Below are 20676 nucleotides of genomic sequence, written 5' to 3' on the forward strand. Positions count from 1 at the left end.
TAAAGGTGAAAATCATTTCTGAGGATCTCAGTAGGTGCAGACACATCAAATAAAATTCAACAATGTTGATTTAAAAAAAAATTTCGTAGCAAACTAGGAATAGAAGATTTTCTTAATCTGAAAAGAACAAGAAAACCTGCAGCTTTATTTATAAAACTCATAGAAATGCAAATCTGAACACGTTGTGGCGTAGATACATAAACGAGATAAAGCTGTGTTACAGAAGCAAGAGGATGCTGGCACAGCAGAGTGGTTGATATATATATGTATGTATGTGTATACACGATATCGATGGATATGTATGTGTGTGCATGTGCATTTATTTTGATGTATATTTACACTAAATATATATTCAAATAAATACAAATATAGACCCAAATAAATATATTATTAGATTTTTTTAAATAAAAATTTTAAGCGATTGAGGTTAGGACAGTAAAGACATTTCCGCAGTCTCTCAAACCTGAGTAAAACAAATAGGCTGTGAAAAAGAAATACAAAGTTCCTCTTTAGTGAAATTTGGCTTTGTGAGTTTCCTCAGTAGCCCACATGTAGAACTGAAGAGGGACACCAGTGTCATAATCTAGGGTTAACTATTTTCTGAGCAGAGGCAGTGGGTAGATCAGGAATTTAGTGAAGGTGCTGGCAAGAGAATGGTTAAAATGTGGAATCCTGGGATCCAAGCTTGATGAGAAAGGAGGTGAAACTGGGCAGTGAAAGAAGGACTAAGGAAAGAGAGAGATTGAAGAAGTGGAAGTTAAAGGAAGTCAAGAGTTTATTTTTGCCTGAGGCCAAGGGAGAGATGAGTGAAGGGGAGAGAGAATAGTAAGGTAGGAGCTTGTAACCAGAGAGTAGATTATTGGGGCTTAAAGATTTAAGAAGCGAAGCCAATTATGGCCAGTAGAGTGATTTACTGAAGTGAGGTAGAATTGAAGATTCTAAAGGAATCTTAGATTTAGCAATTTTACATTCCAAAAAGGTCTGGGAATTGTGAGCTACTGTGGTGAATGGTTTTCCACACCTGTAATGAGAATAAGAGTCAGACAAGAAGATGCCTTCTCTGCATGCAAATAAAACAGCATACCTTAGTTGATATGTAACTCATGTGTCAGAGACAGAAAGACAGATAATTGATAACATTGTTTCTGATGCAAGAGTCTTCCCCAACCCACCCACTTCTCTGCCACCATACCTCTTTGCTTTGCCAGCCCACTGTTTTGCTCCTGGGAGTAATAACTATTAACCAGCCAGACCCTGAGTCTCTCCCTTCCCTCTGTCTTTTGTCAATCTGTTTAAATTTTGTAATCTGCACTGATCTGTGCATATTAGATTTCTTCTTGGCTTTCTCCAGCCTTCATGTACTAGGCAAAGCAATTGAACTGAAGACCAATATCTCACATCTCTTTTCTCCTTTGAAGCCTCCGATATATAAAATAGAGGCCAATAATTCCATCAAAAGTTAATACTTAGAGTTGGTTATAGTCTTTCTTTAACTTCTTTTATTTTTCCAACTTCCTCAGTGATTGAGATTAAGACTATCCATATCACTGTTTGCCCTCCAACATTATTCACAGAGGAGTTTGAGCCTGTTTTTCCAAGTATTATGGTTTCTAACAGATTCCCCTAACCTTTGTGTCCTTTAATAACTTGTGTTGTCGTTACCTTTTGTGCTGAAAGCTAGACAACATTCCCATTGGAATGTGCCTGTGTCCCTCTTAAGTGGGTAGAGATTACTGCTGCATGTGTTCAGTTGATGTTTCTACCTATCCTGCTGCTGGGCAAGATTTTAGCAGTGCCTCTGTCATACTGTCAGGAAGTTCCTGCTGATCCAACAGGGAGTCGTTATTTCACTCGTCATGGAATCTCATCATGGAATAACTATATCTATGTCAGACCAGACATGGATTTTGGAAAGATTTCTATTGAGAACTATCTTGAATTCAGTGCTGCTCAGAATTTACATTACTGCCTTGAAATAAAGATACCATTTACCTGTTAATTTTTGTGAAAGATGCCGCACAGATATTGCGAATAATTTGGTGAAAAGATTTTAAAACTTAGTACAGTAGTCCCGCCTTATCCATGGAGAATATGTACCAAGACCCCCAACTGAAAATGCCTGAAACTGAGGATAGTACTGGATCCTATATATACTATATTTTTTCCTATACATACATACCTACAATAAGGTTTAGTTTATAAATTAGGCACAGTACAAGATTAACAACTAATAATGAAATAGAATAATTATAACAATATACTATAATAAAAAGTACGATATATCTTAGCAGCTTCAGCATACTCTTTTTTTTCTTTCCTTAAGTGGAGAACTTTCTACCTTTTCACTTAAGGGAAGCACTTTACAACTACTCTTTGGCATATCCGAATTGCCAGCATCACTACTCTTCCACTTTGGGGTCATTATTAAGTAAAATAAGGGTCACTTGAACACAAACACTGCAATACCACTGCAGTCGATCTGATAACTGAGATGCCTAGTAAGTGACTACTGGGTGGATAGTGTTTACAGCATGGATCCCCGGACAAAGGGATGATTCACGTCCCTGGCTGGCTGCACCAGGGCTGGGTGAGATTTCATCATGCTTCTCAGAATGATGTGCAATTTAAAACTTAGGAATTGTTTATTTCTGGAATTTTCCATTTAATATTTTTGAAATTCAGTTGACTGTGGGTAGCTGAAACCGTGGTAAGCAAAACCACAGATTAGGGGGGACTACTGCACTATGTAATTCAACCTTAATACATTAGAAAAAAGTAAATTCAATACAGTCAGACTCACTTCAAAGACATATATAGTTTTTAAAAACTATATTTAAGCAATAATTTAGAAATATCAGGATACATAATATTTTTTTCTTTTGCTTATACGTGTTTATCAGTGAAGAAGATGAATTTGTCATGGGTAGACAGAATGTAGTGAAGAATATGGGAGGAATTACTATGAGTTAGTATTTAGTAAAGACAAAAGTTATAATGAGGTTAAATCTATCCCGTTCTGATTGAAATTTATGACAACTTGAGGAAGAAATAAAAATGATGATTCGTTTCATTAATGAGCAGTGAAAATGAGAATAGCAATCCTGAAAATAGCACTTGTTAAAAATCTAGGGAGAAAAAACTGTGTAACAAAGGAATATGAGTATTAGCACTGAATTTAGAAAGCCATGAGTGAAGGAACTGAAATTACTTACAAGTTTGCCCTTTAAGAAAAAACCCAGAAGGACTTAGAGTTAACTTCAAATATCCTTTTATTTTTTTAACACAGTAAATACTTATTGCAAAAGAAAATGTTTTAAAAGATTTGAAAATGCCTAATCATTGTTTTTAATTGACAAACAAAAAGAATTAATGTTAGAATGTCCACAGAGGAGGATGGCAGTAGTAAACATAACTAAAAGGTTTTACTTTAAAAAATATTGGTTAATGAAGATGCAATGTAAAATATAAAATTATGAGAATTATTTTAAAAATTATGATCTGGAACAAGGAACTTAAATTTTTGAGGCTTGCTTTCTTATGTTTTAAAATGAAAATAATCTTATATATCTCTGGGAATTGTTGTGAGAATTAAGTATTATGTATAAACTACCTATTTATACCTATTTATACCTAGCTCTCAATAAATGGTTTGGTCAATTTGTTTTGATCAATATCATCTTCATCGTCATTATCATCATGTGCCTTAAACCGACAGCTTTTCTTTTTTCTTTCTCATGATGCTCATTGATGGGGCTCAGCTAAGCTGTTCTTTGTTCCTTTGCATGTGGAGTTATCTGGGGCTGCAGTTAGTTACCTGGGAGGCTGGCTTTTGGGTTGGCTCATCTAGGCCTGGGAGCCTGAGCACCTCCATTCTCCTCCTTGAGGATCTCCACCTGGTGTGAGCTTCTCTCAGTATTGCAGCAGATTCTAGAAGAGAGACTTCCAAGAAAGAAGGGCAAAAGATGCAAGTCATCTTATGTCCTAGCCTCAAAAGTCGCATAGCATCATTTTTGCTGTATTCTGTTGGTCACAGGAAGTCACCAGGCAGATCTAAGGGGAGTGGAAAAAGACTCCTCTTTTTGATGGAACAATGACAATATCATACTGCAAAAGAGCATGTGGGATGGGAGATACTGTAACAGCCATCTTTGGAAGTAACCTCTGCCCCATGCCATAAAAGAAGCATGAAGAAGCTCCCTGTGTATAGATATGAAAAGATCTCCAAGATAGTATTGCTAAGTGAGAGAAGCTAGGTACAGAAAAGACTGTATAATATATTAATATTGTTATACTAATATTCATGTAAGAAAGCGGGGAAAAAGAATATATTTGTATTTTCTTATGTATATTTTTAAAGTCTTTGAAAACTTAGGCAGAAACTCATAACACTCACTGCCTGTTGAGGGTGAGAATCAGGTTGAGAGGGGATGCAGTGACAGGCTTTTCATTGTATATCTTATTACACTTTTAAAAGCAATTTGAATATTCAAATAAATAACTTTTATTGTTAAAAAACTTTTGCCCCATGGTTGTATTTTTCAAACTTTGTTTCACTGTAGTTCCATCTTAGATTTTAGAATCTTAGCATTTAGATGAATTTTAGATGTCATTTACTCCTATCATCTGTATTAATTAAAGATTGAGTCTATAGATTTTCTATTCTATGGTCATCCAGCTTTTGTGTGAAAATTTACTTCTAAGATAGTGAATTCTGTTGTTTTAACCTTTTTACAACACTTCGTCAAAAGTCTATGATTTTTCGGCCAGCCCAGTGGCGCAGCAGTTAAGTGCGCATGTTCTGCTTCGGCGGCCTGGGGTTCGCTGGTTCGGATCCCGAGTGCGGACATGGTACCACTTGGCACGCCATGCTGTGGTAGGCGTCCCACATATAAAGAAGAGGAAGATGGGCATGGATGTTAGCTCAGGGCAGGTCTTCCTCGGCAAAAGGAGGAGGATTGGAGGCAGATGTTAGCTCAGGGCTAATCTTCCTCCAAAAAAAAAAAAAAAAGGCTTTGATTTTGATTGCATAACTAACTTTATTGAGTTAACTGAATGATCCGTTCATAAGACACACTGTATTTAACAGAGGTATTGCTGTAACAGTTTTATGGCATATTTCTATGTTTCTAATGTCACTGAATTATAATTTAAACTACATTAAGTTTATAATGTAACTTTATCTAAAATTTCTGTGTAATTAATATTTGCAATACTGAAATTTGATTATTGAAAAATATTAGTTAACCAAAGCTGTTAAGAAGAATAATCGCAAAGGTATTTTTCTTTTTAGATTACTCTGCCATGCTATGAAGGACCATATAGTTCGTGTTGCAAATGAAGCTGAGTTTATTTTGAACAGACAGAGAGCTGAGGATGTACATAAACATGCAGAGTTTGAGGTAAGTTTTAGGAGCAGATTAAATTCTGCTTTTCTGTTATGTCAGCCATCCCCAATGGCAACCTTATATAGAAGGTTTTTTATTAAGGGGAAAATTTCACTGAAGGTATTTCAGTTCCTGTTTTTAAAAGCTTTATTAAGTGTCAAACACAAGCACTAGTTTGTTTTCACCTCATTTGAAGAGATCCCTCCTGCCCTGTGCCCAACTATGTGATAGGCTGAAGTTGTTCTAACTTTCTCTTAAAGGCAAATAAAATTTTATAATGCAATTACTTTAGTAATTTTTAAGCTAGCAGAGTTTACACATGATTAGATATGGGTATAACAATCAGTTATTTGAAGAAACAGTTTTGCCAAGCATTCAATAATTTATTATTTATTAACGTATTCATCTTCAGAGTAGCCAATGATCATTTTAGTTCTTGTTTTATTTTTATAATTGATATTTTATTGACAACTGAAGCACTACTTTATATGATATATATGTGGATCTATAGAGATATATGGAAATATAAGTTTAAAAATTCTCATAAGTACCTTGAGTAAAGAACAGATTATCACTTCTTTATTATATGCAAAAACTAAAGGATTTTGAAGTACTATATATTCCATACTAATAGTTTTTTAATTAAAATATTGTTTTTAGATTTCTGGCATGTCAGTAATTTTTTGCCCTCATTTGTATTGCCTCAATTCAACAAATATCCTGATTTCAGTATTTTAAATATAGCAATATTTCAGCTCATTCAATTTACAAAACAAAATTGGTTTTGAAATATTTAGGTAACCTGATATTTGGCTTAGGTTGGACCATCAGTGGCCTTCAAAATAAAATTCCACCGATGTATTGTCCTGAAGCAACATGCGAACCAGTGTTGTGTGCTGGAAATCAGAGCCTAAGATTTCAGTTTTGATGGAATTTTTATCTCAGCAAACCAGCTCTCTTAGTCATGCAAGTTGCTGTCCTGGTCTAGTGATCTCTGACCTAGCTAGCTGAAAAGCGTGAGACAGAAAAATAGCTGTTGTTGCTTTAATACCCATAACCTCGGCTTCATTTGTCAGAATGAGACAGCACACACTTGTCATACAGGATTGCAACAACCTTATTTTGAAAATAATACCAAATATTTTAAACTTCGATACAAGTACATTGACAATTAAGTATTTGTCAAAGTGAAGTCTCGTATCTCTTCAACAATAAATAACATTGGATATTTATCAGGGTATCATGCTGTAATCTGGATGATGAGAAAAAATTGAGTTATCTGTTCTTTGAAGAATATATTTAGGTATAAGAGAGGTCAGAATTCTAAACAAAATAAGAATATTCAATTAACTTAGGACTTCTGTTATTAAATAAGATTTAGAACATTAACTCAGTTCCCTGCAGGATCAGTTTTGAGTCAATCATATTTCCCCTAAGAAACTCAAGATACTCTGAGGGGATATAAACAGATGAATATTTGTCATGTGAAAGTATTTGAAATAGATTTTCAAGCAGCTAGATATTAGTTACCAGCTTTAACACATATTTAACCAAGATGATTTTAAGCTAAGGGCAGTGTTTCTCAACCCTTTTTTCGTTATTTCCCCCTAAAGAATCTTTTTAGACAGTTTTTGTCCTAATGGCCCTCCCCCCCATGAAATTTTATTACTATTAATATGCTGCATATCTATTTGTATACTGTATAGACATCTGTGCTTTCTACATAAAAAGAGTACAGTTGTTTCCCACACCCCAACACCAGTTTTCACCCCCTAGGGGTTGGGACCACTCCTATTGAAGATGCATGGCTAAGAGTGATAAGAAGCTGTGGAGAAGATGTGAAGACTCAGTGCTTTTTAGATTATGCATCCATAAAATAAAATACTAATGTAGATCTAATTTTGACAGTATTATCACTCACGTAATGAATGGACATTGTTTTTTTAAGCCAAATATTTGAATTTTTTCTTTTGAAGTTAGAGTTATATTGGTAAGTGCATCGATGTGTGTGTGTGTGTGTGTATGTGTATGTAGTTTACCAAACATCACTAGTAAATTGTCAAAGATTTTATAAAAGTCATGAAATTTTACTAGGACTTTTTGAGGAATTTCTCTATCTCCCTTATAAGCCTGGAATTAAGAGAAAAAGTATATTTAATTTGAGATGGGCACTTCACAGTTAAGTTTTTTTAGTTACCCACTGTAATTGTTAAGGAAGAAAAATGAAAATTTAATTGTACTCTCCAATGAGCTAATGAATTATTAACCTCATTATGGAGGCAGATCATTGTACTAATTGGTGATTCCCTGTACAAAAAGATAAATTGGAAAATGAATTAATCCTTCTTAAATTACCGCAGAGTTCTTTCTCTGAAAGATATGCCTTGTTGTCATAGTCTATATCAATAGATAGATGGGAGGGATATGTTCAGATACCTTCCGTGAAACAAATTTTCACATAGAAATGATGAATGTGAACTAGTTATATGTATTTTTTATATGTATGAGACTTTTTTTGTTCCTAGTTATATGACTCATATTAAATACTTGGTAATGTTAAAATTTATAGTCAATCCACCCTATACAAAAATTATTATACAAAAAAATCTAACTTATGATTGAAGAGATGTTCATCCTCCTGTTCATATTGAACCCTTTGATACACAGTGAGATTGACTAGCTATGTTGCTAATACCAATGAGGATGAGTACAGATAGCTGACAGGATCACTGATTATTAAAGAAGATACAAATAAGATGGTAGTTATGAGAACCTTTGAGCACATTAAATTCTAGAGTAAGGAGAGATCATAGAGAAAACCTTGTCTTAGTTCCTCACTTTACAAATATAAAACTGAGTATGATGGAAAAATAAAGAATTTTCATAAAGTGTGAAATAAAATCCAGGTCTAAATTCCTAAACTATTACTTTTTTTCCTCTACACCACATTGCTGTTTATGAAATGGAAAAATGTAAATTAAATGGCAAGTTTTTGATCTATATATAATTATCAAGAACATAACTCTTATTCAGAGTGACATACATACTATATTGGTTAAAATAATAAGTAAATTTATATTTTAATATACCATTTTTCTTTCTAAAATGATTATTGGGGACTTATTAAAATTCAGAATTGGAGAATTGGAAGAATTTCAGAATTGGAAGGAATCTTAGTCATTAATTGCTTTATATAACATTATCCAAATTATTTTGCTTAAACTTTATATATAAAAATGTAGAAAGATGACTGTATGTATTCTTTAGAATAAACTTTCAAAAGATTACATTATCTGAGTTTTAAAAATTGAATTATTACCCTTTAACTTAAGGTTATATATCATTCCTCACTTACACAGGGTAGAAGTTGTACGTCAATCATTATGCACTGTCTGTATTTCTTCCCAGTCACAGTGTGCCCAGTATGCTGCTGACAGGAGAGAGGAAGAGAAGATGTGTGACCATCTTATCAGTGCCGCCAAGCATCGAGATCACGTGACAGCAAATCAGCTGAAACAGAAGATCCTCAACATTCTCACAAATAAGCACGGTGCCTGGGGAGCAGTTTCTCACAGGTGAGTGAGAACAGATTACCAGGAAATTATAACTCAGGGGTTAATTATAATAGTTAGAAGTGAAAAAATGGCTATAAATTTTTTAATTACTTGGAAAATTCAATGGAAGTTTATGGAACTTCCAATGGAAGTTATTTCTAATTTATAATAATATGTAACATATTACAAAATTTGTTTGGCAAATGTTTTAGATTACTATCATATGTGATGTGTGTGTTAGTTATAAAAAGTGGCTCTTTTTTTTATCTTTCAGAGTCAACTCTTTCTATTTATTAAATTTATATAATTCCTAATTTTTCTTATACACAAGTAAAAATAAGCATTTACTATGAAGAGGGTAATACAGTCTTTTTTAAAATTTTCTTTAATATTTTTCTAGTCAGTCTTTCTTAGGAAGGTTTTTCATCTCAAATTAGGGCATTTATGATATTATACAAGAAAAACCAAAACTGCTTGTTTATGAATCATAAATGTTCTCCTTCCTAAAATTTTATGTGCATAAAATTGTTTTATATTTTTTCTTCTGCACCATGAAGTTTTCTAGAAAAATAGTAGTGAAGCAGGTCACTATATTTGCATTGCTAATGTTCTTCATTTTTATATCTTTGTTTTATTTGGTCTCATTAAATGTTTTTCTTAAGTCTCAGATGGCAGTTTAGGGGTTGGTTAACTGTGGACAGGACACTACTGAGAAGAATTCTGGGAGAAACGATTCTGTTAGTTAGGAAGAAGCATCTAGAATATGACCAGGATAGTGTTTGACCATCTGTCCTGGTATTACAAGTATATGATAGATTTAGGAAAACATTTTATTTTTTACATTTAAGGTAAAATGTTATAACATGACTTTAAAAATAGTCAACACCAATATTTATTTCTTATAGTAATAGCAAAATCTAACATTTATTGAATGTTTATTGTGTGCCAGGCATCATACTAAGAACTTCACATGGATTATTTTGTTTAACCTTCAGAACATAACATGTCTATTAAGGTTGATACTAAACTATTCTCCGTATTGCATTGAGGAAACTGGAGCTTTCAGAGGTTAAGTAAAACTTACATCACATCACACAGCTTGTACAAATAGAGGCAGAGTGTTTCAGTCAGGGTTCTCCAGAGAAACACAGAAACACCACCAATCGGATATATGTGAAACATAGATATAGATACAGATTTATTTTAAAGAATTGACTCACTTGATTGTGGGGACCGGCAAGTCTCAAATCTGTAGGACAGGCTGGTAGGCTGGAGACTAAGGTAGGATTTCTATTACAGTCTTGACTCAGAATTCCTTCTCCAGGAAACCTCAAGTCTTTTCTTTTAGGGCCTCCAACTGATTGGATGAGGCCCACCCACATTATAGAAGGTAATATCCTTTACTTAAAGTCAACTGATTGTAGATGTTAATCACATCTACAAATACCTTCACAGCAACATGGAGACGAGCATTTGACCAAACGACTAAGCACCTTAGCCTAGCCAATTTGACACGTAAAATTTAACCATCACGCAGAATAGCAATAATATGAGCATTTTGCTCGGCTATAGACCTTGTCTCTCTTTTTGTGTCATCCGAATTGAATTTATCTACTTAGTTATATACAGTTAGGACTATAACATAATTCAGCTGATGTGATTCAGGATATTGCCTTAAATATATAAAGCTGTACATGGTTTGGGTTTTAATTATTTCATCATATAATTAGAATATAGCTAATGGATAATGATCTCCATAGTGGGAGTCATACGGTAAAGTGTCAAATGCATGCTCTGCTCAGCTTACCCTTTATGATGTCTCATGAGAGTGACAGATAGACTGGCGGCAGGACCCCTCGGAAGAACAAGTGTTTTCTGTCCTTTCCTCCACATTAATTCCCAGTGCTGACTAACTAAAAAACATACCCTCTTTCTGTTATCATCCTTTCCTGACTGGATCACTGAACTGTAAATCTTTAAGGGTAGGTTTTGTTGTCTGAAATATTCCTTAGTATTTCATTAATTAATAAGGCTCAGTCATTATACTACTTCTCTTTTTTGTCTTATTTACTCTCAAGGCAATTTTGTCTAATCTCATGGCATAAAATACTACCAATATTTCAATAACTCCCAAATTTATTATTTCTTGTCCAAATCTGTCACTTATCTCCAGACCTATATATCCATCTGCCTACTTGGCATCTTCTGCTTGGATGTCTGATAGTCATCTCCCACTTCAGATGATAAAACTGAGCTCCTGAGATTTTCTCCCAAACCATCTCTATCTCAGTCAAGGGTAACACCATTCCTAAAGTTGTCTAGGCCGTAAATGTTGCTCTTATCTAATGACTCCTAACATATCCAACATAGAGCTCTTCATCAAATCATATTGACTCTACTGCAAAATATATCGAGAATTTAACTACGTCTCACCATTTCCTTTGATATCGCCTTGATGCAAGGAACCATCATTTCTTGCTTGACTTACTGAAGCTGCATTTTCAATAGAATTCATGCTTCTGCTCTTATCCTCCTGAAGTTCATTCTCAACACCACAGCCTGGGTGAGTCTTCTGAAAATGTAGATCCTTTTGCTCCTCTCCTCAGAAACCTCCAAAGCTGTACTGTGCAAGACGGTAACCACTAGTCACATGTGGCTATTCAAATTTAATTAAAAATTCAGTGCCTCAGCTCCATTAGCAACATTTCAAGTACTCAGTAGCCACATGTGGCTGGTGGCCCCCATGGTAGACAGTACAGAACATTTCCATCATTGCACAAAGTTCTATTGGACAGTGCTGCTCCAGAGGCTTCCCATGTCATTGAAAGAAAAAACCCTGCAGTGACCTACAAGGATAAGGAAGGGTGTTATTTTTGATAGAATAGTCAGAGAAGTCCACTTTGATGAGGAATCACTGGAGCAAAAAACCCTCTAAGCATTTCAAGCAGAGGGAACAACATGCAAAAGACGGAGGTGCTTGGCCTGTTCACAAATGGGCAGAGGCCACATGGCTGCAGTGGAGTCGGCTGTGGGTGAGAAGGTACATGATCCGGCCTTTGTTAACTCTTTGACCTCCTCTCCTCCTGTTCTCCCCTAGTTCTTCTTGTCCCAGTTACTGTGACTTCCTGCTATTCTTCAAGCTTGCAGGACGTGCTTACTGTACTTAGAATGCTTTCTCCCAAAAAATCTGTGTGGCTACCTCTCCCACTTTCTTCAGGGTTTAATTCAAATGGTACTTTCTCAAAAAAACCTTCTGTGGCCACTCTATCTAAAATCTGCTTCTTCCCCCAAGTATTTTATATTGTATTTCTCCACTTTATTTTTCCCTTTTCAACATTTACTTCTATCTAATATATAGTATATATTACTTATTTATCAGTTTTATTGTTTCATTTTCCATTAGAATGCAAACTCAATAATGGAAGAGATTTTTATCATTTTTGCCCACAATGGTATCCCTCACACCTAGAATAACACCTGACACATAGTAGGTGCTACATAAATATTTGTTGAGTAAATTAATAAATGAATACTTGGTATAAACCCTTGTTTACAGTGATACTGATGATGGAATGAAACAATAAATTAGTCTATTATCTGGGACAATTTTATATTTTAAATGAAATAATTTCGTTAAATGACAAAAAGTACTTATCCTTGCATGAAACCAAAACTCAAGCTAATCCGGAAAAGAGGATAAATAATTCCTACTTCATTGGGTTATTTTAATAGTAAAATGAAATATTATGTTCAAAATGCTTAACCTGATGTCTGACCCATAGTAGATGTCTCGTATTAATTTATGAGCCCCTTTTCTTTTTCTGTTAGTCTGCTCTTTGAAAAGAGCCCTTTTTATTAAAGACTTTATTTTTTTAGAGCAATTTAGGTTTACAACAAAATTAAGACCAAGGTACGAAGATTTCCCATGTACCCCACCCCCACACACATGCATAGCCTTCCCCATTGTCAGCATCACTCACCGGAATGGTACGTTTTTCTACCAAGGATGAACCTACATCAACACATCATAATCACTCAAAGTCTATAGTCTACCTCATGGTTTACTCTAAATCTTGTGTATTCTGTGGGTTTGGACAATTGTATAATGACATATATCCATCATTATAATATCAAAGAGAGTATTTTCACTGCCCTAAAAATCCTCTGTGCTCCACCTGTTTATCTCTCCCCTCACCACTACCCCTGGCAACCACTGACATTTTTATTGTCTCCATAGTTTTGCCTTTTCCAGAATGTCATCTAATTGGAAGCATATAATATGTAGCCTTTTCACATTGGCTTTTTTTCCCTTAGTAATATGCAGTTTTTCCTTCATGTCTTGATAGCTCATTTGCTTTTAGCATTGCATAATATTCGGTTGTGTGGATGTACCACAATTTATTTAACCATTCACCTCCTGAAGGACATCTTGATTGCTTCAAGTTTTGGCAACTGTGAATAAAGCTGCTATAAACATCATTGTGCAGGTTTTTGTGTAGACATAAGTTTTCAACTCCTTTTGGTAGATACCAAGGAGCACGACTGCTGGATTGTATGGTAAGATTATGTTTAGTTTTATAAGAAACCACCAAACTGTCTTCAAAGTGGCTGTACCATTTTGCATTCCCACTAGCAATGAATGAGAGTTCCTGTTGTTCCATATCCTTGCCAGCATTTGGTGTTGTCAGTGTACCAGATTTTGGGTATTCTAATAGGTATGTGGTGGTATCTCATGTTGTTTTAATTTGCATTTCCCTGATGGCATATGATGTGGAGCATCTTTTCCTATGCTTATTTTCCATCTGTATATCTTCTTTGCTGAGGGGTCTGTTAAGGTCTTTGTCCCATTTTTTAACCAGGTTTTTTGTTTTCTTTTTGTTGAATTTTAGGAGTTTTTTTTTTTTTTTTTTTTTGTAGATAATAGTCCTTTATCAGATGTCTTTTGCAAATATTTTTTCCCAGTCTGTGGCTTGTCTTTTCATTCTCTTGACAATGTCTTTCATAGAGCAGGAGTTTTTAGTTTTAATTAAATCCAGCTTATCTATTATTTCCTTTATGAATAATATCTTTGATGTTGTTGTACCTAAAAAGCTATCACCAACCCCAAGGTAACAAGGTTTTCTCCTATGTTCTAGGAATTTTATAGTTTTGCATTTTACAATTAGGTCTAGGATCCATTTTAGTTAATTTTTGTGAAGGATGTAAAGTTTGTGTCTAGATTGATTTTTTTGCACGTGGATGTCCAGTTGTTCCAGCAGCATTTGTTGAAAAGACTGTCTTTGCTCCATTCTATTGGCTTTGCTCTTTTGTCAATGATCAATTGACTATAATCGTGGGGGTCTGTTTCTTGGCTCTCTCTTCTGTTCCATTGACCTATTTGTGTATTCTTTTGCAAATACCATTCTGTCTTGGATACTGTAGTTTTATAGTAACTTCAAGTCAAAAAGTGTCAGTCTTCCACCTTTGTTCTTCTCCTTCCAAAGAGCCTTTTTAAAGTAATTTCCCATGCCACTTAATCATCATCTACCTTGAAATATGTAGTTACACTTAATTGATTTTTACTCATATAATGAACAGATACCTCTGAGTTCCTGTTTGTGCTAGCAAGGTGGTGAGCAAAACAGACTTGCTCCCTGCTCTCACATAGTTTATTGTCTAGGAGAAGAGACTGATATTAAACAGTAATTATAGAGATAAAAGATGTCAATGCAACTTTGACAAATACTTGGAAAGAAAAATACAAGGTTCTTTGAAGGAGAAAGTATAACAGGGGATCTTCGTTTTAGATTAAATAGTCAGGAAAGACTTTGAAGAAACTCTGTTTAAGCTAAGTACTGAAGGGATGAGCAGGGGCTTGTCAGCAAAAGGTGGGGTGCAAAACATTAAACATTCAAGAGAGAAATACTACAAACATTCAGAGCCTAGAAATAATAAAATGAAGAGAAGAGAGGCTAGTATGTCTGGAGCTTAGTGAGCAATGGGGTAGTGGCTTGAGATGAGGCTGGAGAGTAACATGTGACCAGAGGAATGAAAGTCTTGTAGATCATGTTAAGGATTTGTGACTTTATCCTGAGTGGCGTGAAAAGCAGTGAGGAGTTTTGAGCAGAAGAGTAACATGACCTGATTTATGTTTAAAAAGGTCAATCTGGCTGCTTTATGAAGACATACACGGGAAGAAATAGGGAAGTATGGTTATCCTATTTATAGCTGAGTTCAGTCACCCTTTCTAAAGCATTCCCTGGCTTTCTCTATCTTTTCTAACTCTCCCTCCTCATATTTTGTTATTATTATCTGTATTGCAATTATCTATGATATATTACATAATGTTTTATAGTTCTGTGAACATGCCTGACTCTTCCAATAGACTTGTAGCTTTCTAAGTGGAGGGACTGAATAATACTTATATTTGCATCCCTGTTATCAAATACATGTTAAATTTAAAGGAATTTCATCCCTACAGTGTTCTCTTTGCTGTTTTACACACACACACACACACACACACACACACACAAAGGTTTAATTTTAGCATAAAATTCCTTTTGCTTTTATCTTTTGACTCAATGGTGCTGCTGGCTCTAACATATTTTAACTTCTGAATTAATATTGTTAATCTGTATTTATGCCCTGGAAAAAACTAGAATTTGAGAGCTTCTTTAAAATGTATATTGAAGAATAATGCTGTAAAGTAGTACTTCATATACACAAACAGTTTTTATTTATTTCTTTTATCTTTTTGGGTCATATTTCCTATTCCTTAAACTACATAAGCCAAATTAAAAAATGAGTGAAGGCCCTGAATAAACATTTTTCCGAAGGAAATACATAGAATGGCCAACTGGTGCATGAAACAGTGCTAAACGTCAGTAATCGTCAGGGAAATGCAAATCAAAACCACAATGAGATAGACCTCGTGCCTGTTAAAATGGCTATCATCAAAAAGACAAGAGAGAAATGCTGGCAAGGATATGGAGAAAGGGAACTCTTGTGCACTGTTGGTGGGATTGTAAATTGGTGCAGCCGCTATGGAAAACAGTATGGAGGTTTCTCAAAAAATTAAAAATAGAAATACCTTATGATCCAGCAGTTCCACTTCTGGGAATATATCCAAAGGAAACAAAAACACTATGTCGAAGAAATATCTGCACTCTTGTGTTCATGACAGCATTATTAACAATAGCCAAGACGTAGAAACCACCTAAGTGTCTATCAACGAATGAATGGATAAAGAAATTGTGGTGTATATATACATGATGGAATATTTTCCAGCCATAAAAAACAAGGAAATTCTGCCATTTGTGACAACATGGATGGGCCTCACATTATGCTAAGTGAAATAAGTCAGACAGAGAAAGACAAATACTGTATGATCTCACTTATATATGGAAGGAAAAAAAAGTAAAAACCAAACTCATAGAAAAAGAGATCAAATTTTTGGTTACCGGAGGGGATGGGGAGAGGCGGATTGGAGGAAGGTGGTCAAAAGGTACAAACTTCCAGTTATAAGATAAAAAAAGTACTAGGAATGTAATGTACAACACAATGACTGTAGTTAACGCTGCTGTATGGTATGTATGAAAGTTAAGAGAGTACATGCTAAGAGTTCTCATCACAAGGGAAAAAACCGTTTTTTTTCTTTCATTTTGTTGTATCTAATGAGATGATGAATGTCAACTAAACTTATTCTGATAGTCATTTTACAATATATGTAACTCAAATCATTATGCTGTATACCTTAAACATCAATTATATGTCAATAAAATTGGAAAAAAGGAAAAAATTATATGTCATAACAACCTAAATTAAAATCAAGAGATTGTAATAGTCCCTTGAGTAAAAAAATACATGCATGCACTCGTGCTCGTGCGCGCGCACACACACGGTCCCAGTTCTTATTTCCAATGCATTTCCCTATAAACATAACTACTGAGATTTTGTTTCCTGATGAGATGTTGGTAGAAGCGCAGGTTTATTGAGTGCGCCGGTGTGTTGGCAGTGACTCTGCCAATAGTTCACATCTAATGTCTCATTTTCATTCTAGCAGTGCTGTAAGGCAGGTATTTTTTTCCCATTTTGCAGATAAGACTCAAATAGCTTGCCCAGTGTTACATAGCTAAATAGTAGGGGCAGGATTTGAATCTAGATCTCTCTAACCCTAAACCCCATGGTCATTCCAGTGATTAAATTAATTACTGATTATTGGATTAATTATAAAAATTATCAGTTGGAATAATGAAATAAAAAGTACTTCTTAAACATGAAAAAGACTCAGATATCTGAGGCTTTAGAAAATATTTTTAAAGGTTTATAACTGCAAGAGCTGCACTAAATGGACATTGGAATGCTGCCCACAGTAGGCAAGATAGAACTATAGTCTGAGCCTAACAGGGTTTGATTGACTGCTAAAACAAAACTAAACAAACATACATTCTCCATAGGAGGTTGACAGGATCCAGTGTCTCACAACATAGTATTTAAGATGCCCAGGATACAATCCAAAATTACTTAATATACCAAGAACCAGGAAAAGCTTACCATTTCTCAAGGAAAGACAATTAGCACATACCAATCCTAAGATGGCCCAGATGTTGGAGCTATCAGATAAAGATTTAAAAGCAACTATTGTAACCATCTTCCCTGAAGTGTAAGTAAATACTCTTTAAATGAATAGAATAATAGATGATCTCACCAGAGAAACGAAAGTATAAAAAAGAACCAAATGAAAATGAAAAATGTAATATCTGAAATTTAAAAATCACTAATAAGCTCACAGTAGTAGAATGAAGATGACAGAGGAAAGCGTAAATGAACTTGAAGATAGGTCAATGAAAATTATGCAATTGAAGACCAGAGAGAAAACAGATTGGAAAAAATGAAAAGAGCCTCAGGCACCTGTGGGACAATATCAAAAGGTTTAAGATTCCTATCACCGAAGCCCTACAAAAAGAGGAGAAAGAGAATAATTATTTAAGGAAAAAATGGCTGAAAACATCAAATCTAGTGAAAGGTGTCAAGTTAGAGACTCAAGAAATTCAGAGACCCCAAACAGGATAAACTCAATAAAAACTATACCCAGACACATCATAATCAATCTTCTGAAAACAAAAGATAAAGAAAAAACTCTTGGCAGAAGCCAGAGGAGAAAGCAATACACTTCCTGTAAGGTAATAACAATTCAAATAATTATATCTTTCTCATCACAAATCATGGTGGGCAGCAAAAGAATTGTCAACCCAAAGTTCTATATTTAGCAAAAATATCCTCCAGAAATGAAAGCAAAATAAAGATATCCTCAAATGAAGGAAAACTATGAGAATTCCCCTCTAGCAGCCATATTCTCAAAGAAATGCTGAAGGACATTCTTCAGGCAGAAGGGGGGAAAAATGGGGGAACCTGAAAATTGAGAATGCAAGAAGAGTTGTTTTGTTTTGTTTTTTCCCCCACAAAGAAGCAAAGGCCAGTTACTAGTGAAATGATAATCCTTTCAACAAGTAGTGCTGGAACAATTGAATATTCATATGTGAAAATTGACCCCGACTTATGACTCACATCTTATGCAAAATTTAACTTAAAATGGATCATAGACTTAAATATACAATGTAAAACTATAAAATTTCTTGGAGAAAACATAGGAGAAAGTCTTTGTGACCTTGCTTGAGTCAGAGAAAGAATTAGATACAGCAGCAAAAGTCTGATCAGTAAAATAAAAAATAATCCTACAGTAGACTTTTCTCTTAGTCTGTTCAGGCTACTATAACAGAAATACCATCAACTGGCTGGCTTATAAACAACAGGAGTTTATTTGTCGTGGTCTTGGAGGCTGGGAAGTCTAAATCAAGGCACTGGGAGATTCAGTGTCTGGTGAGAGCCCACTTCCAGGGCTGTCTTCTTGCTGTGGCCTCCCAAGGTGAACGAGTGGAGAGATCTCTCTGGGATCTCTTTATAATGGCACTAATCTCATTCCTGAGGGCTCCACCCTCAGGACCTAAGCACCTCTCAAAGGCCTCACCTCCAGATACTATCTCTTTGGGGATTAGGTTTCAACATATGAATTTCGGGGGGACACAAACATTCAGTCCATGGCAGACTTCATCAGATTAAAAACTTTTTTTGTGTGAGAAAGAGACTGTTGAGAGAATGCCACATTCTCTCAGACTGGAAAAACCACAGACTGGGAAAAAGTATTTGCAAATCACATATCTTACAAGGACTTACAAGAGTATACAAATATAACTATATATATTTATTCTAGTGTAAAATTATACAAAGGACTTACAAGTGTATATAGAAATATACCTATATATGTATATATGAATGTATAAAGTACTTTTGAAACTTAACAGTAAGAAAACAAACATTGCAATAAAAGTCAACGAAACATTTGAAGAGATACTTCACCACAGACAGTGTTCAGATGACAAATGTGCACGTGGGAAGATACTGAATATCCCTAGCTAGTAAGGAAATTCGAATTTAAACAACAATCAGATGCCACTACTCATCTATTGAATGATTAAAATTTAAAAAAAAAAAAACCTGACAATGCAAGAGCTGGCAAAGATGTGAGGCAGCTGGAGCCCTCATACCTTCTGGTGGAAATACAAAATGGTACAGCCTCTTTGAAAAGCAGTTTGGCAGTTCCTTATACAGTTAAACATACACTTACTATTAGGCACAGCAGGCCTACTCCTGGGTATTTACCCCAAGAGAAATGAAAACTTACATTCACACATAAACTTGTACATGAATGTTTATGGCAGCTCTGTTAATAATTGGCAAAAATCAAAAACAGCCCAGGTGTTCTTCCGCTGGTGAGTGGGTGAGAAACTCTGACACATCCATACAATGGAATGCTACTCAGCAGTAAGAAGAAATGGACTATTGATACATGCAACAACCTGAATGAATCTCAGATGCATTCTGCTAAATGAAAGAAGCCAGACTCAAAAAGAATACATATTGTATAATTCCATTTATATGATACTCTGGAAAAAGCAAAACCTTAGGGAAATGAAACAGATCTGAACCAGCGAAACCCTGGGCCGCCCAAGTGGAGTGTGTGAACTCAACCACTCGGCCATAGCGCTGGCCCCTGACTACATGTATTTTTAAAAATTATATAGTTTTTAAAATCCTAAAGTAAATGTACTAAATGTACTATTCTCCAATAAAGATTATGAAGTATTCAGGGAGAAAAGAAGAACTTTTTTCCAGCGATTTTCAAGTAAAATGTCAAGATTTAAATTAGCAATGTGCTCTACACTCAATGAAGGCAGTTGTTACAACCTGTGTTACCAAGTATATTGATAGTTACTGGGTTAGACCAAACAATCTACTAATTGTCACCTCGGAAACACGATGAGATCTAAGTTGACCCAAAAAAACCTGTTTAGAAATTAAATATATTTGCATCATAGCCCATATTCTTTTAATGGCTGTGAAGCTTCATAGAATGCTATGCCGTAGCTTCGTAAGAGCTATATAAATGAACAAAACAGGTTCAGATGAGAAGATGACCTGTTTATTGGATTTCAACCTGATAGTCTACACTTCTAAAACAGGAGTTCTCATACTCGCTGTATCAAGAATTAAGTCAAAATAATAATTTAACATAAAGTAACATTATAAGTACCAAATAATAATATAAAATAAACACTAAAACATAAAGTAAGCCATGAACAGATAGTGCTGCGAAGTGAACCTTATATGCTTTTGAAATAAATTCTGGATTTAGAATATTC

General features: G+C 34.8%; 1 protein-coding gene across 13 annotated transcripts in view; it reads left to right on the plus strand.

Moving 5' to 3' along the window:
- The window catches only part of NBEA (neurobeachin), a 671317-nt gene that overhangs the window by 372315 nt on the left and 278326 nt on the right, over positions 1-20676 (plus strand). For all 13 annotated transcript variants that reach the window (XM_070240236.1, XM_070240226.1, XM_070240227.1 and 10 more), the window contains 2 exons: positions 5291-5399; positions 8793-8959. In XM_070240236.1, the coding sequence (XP_070096337.1) occupies positions 5291-5399; positions 8793-8959 (276 nt within the window). The remainder of the gene's footprint in view (positions 1-5290; positions 5400-8792; positions 8960-20676) is intronic.

The sequence above is a fragment of the Equus caballus genome, chromosome 17 (genome assembly GCF_041296265.1).
Source record: "Equus caballus isolate H_3958 breed thoroughbred chromosome 17, TB-T2T, whole genome shotgun sequence".
Classification (NCBI taxonomy): Eukaryota; Metazoa; Chordata; class Mammalia; order Perissodactyla; family Equidae; genus Equus; species Equus caballus.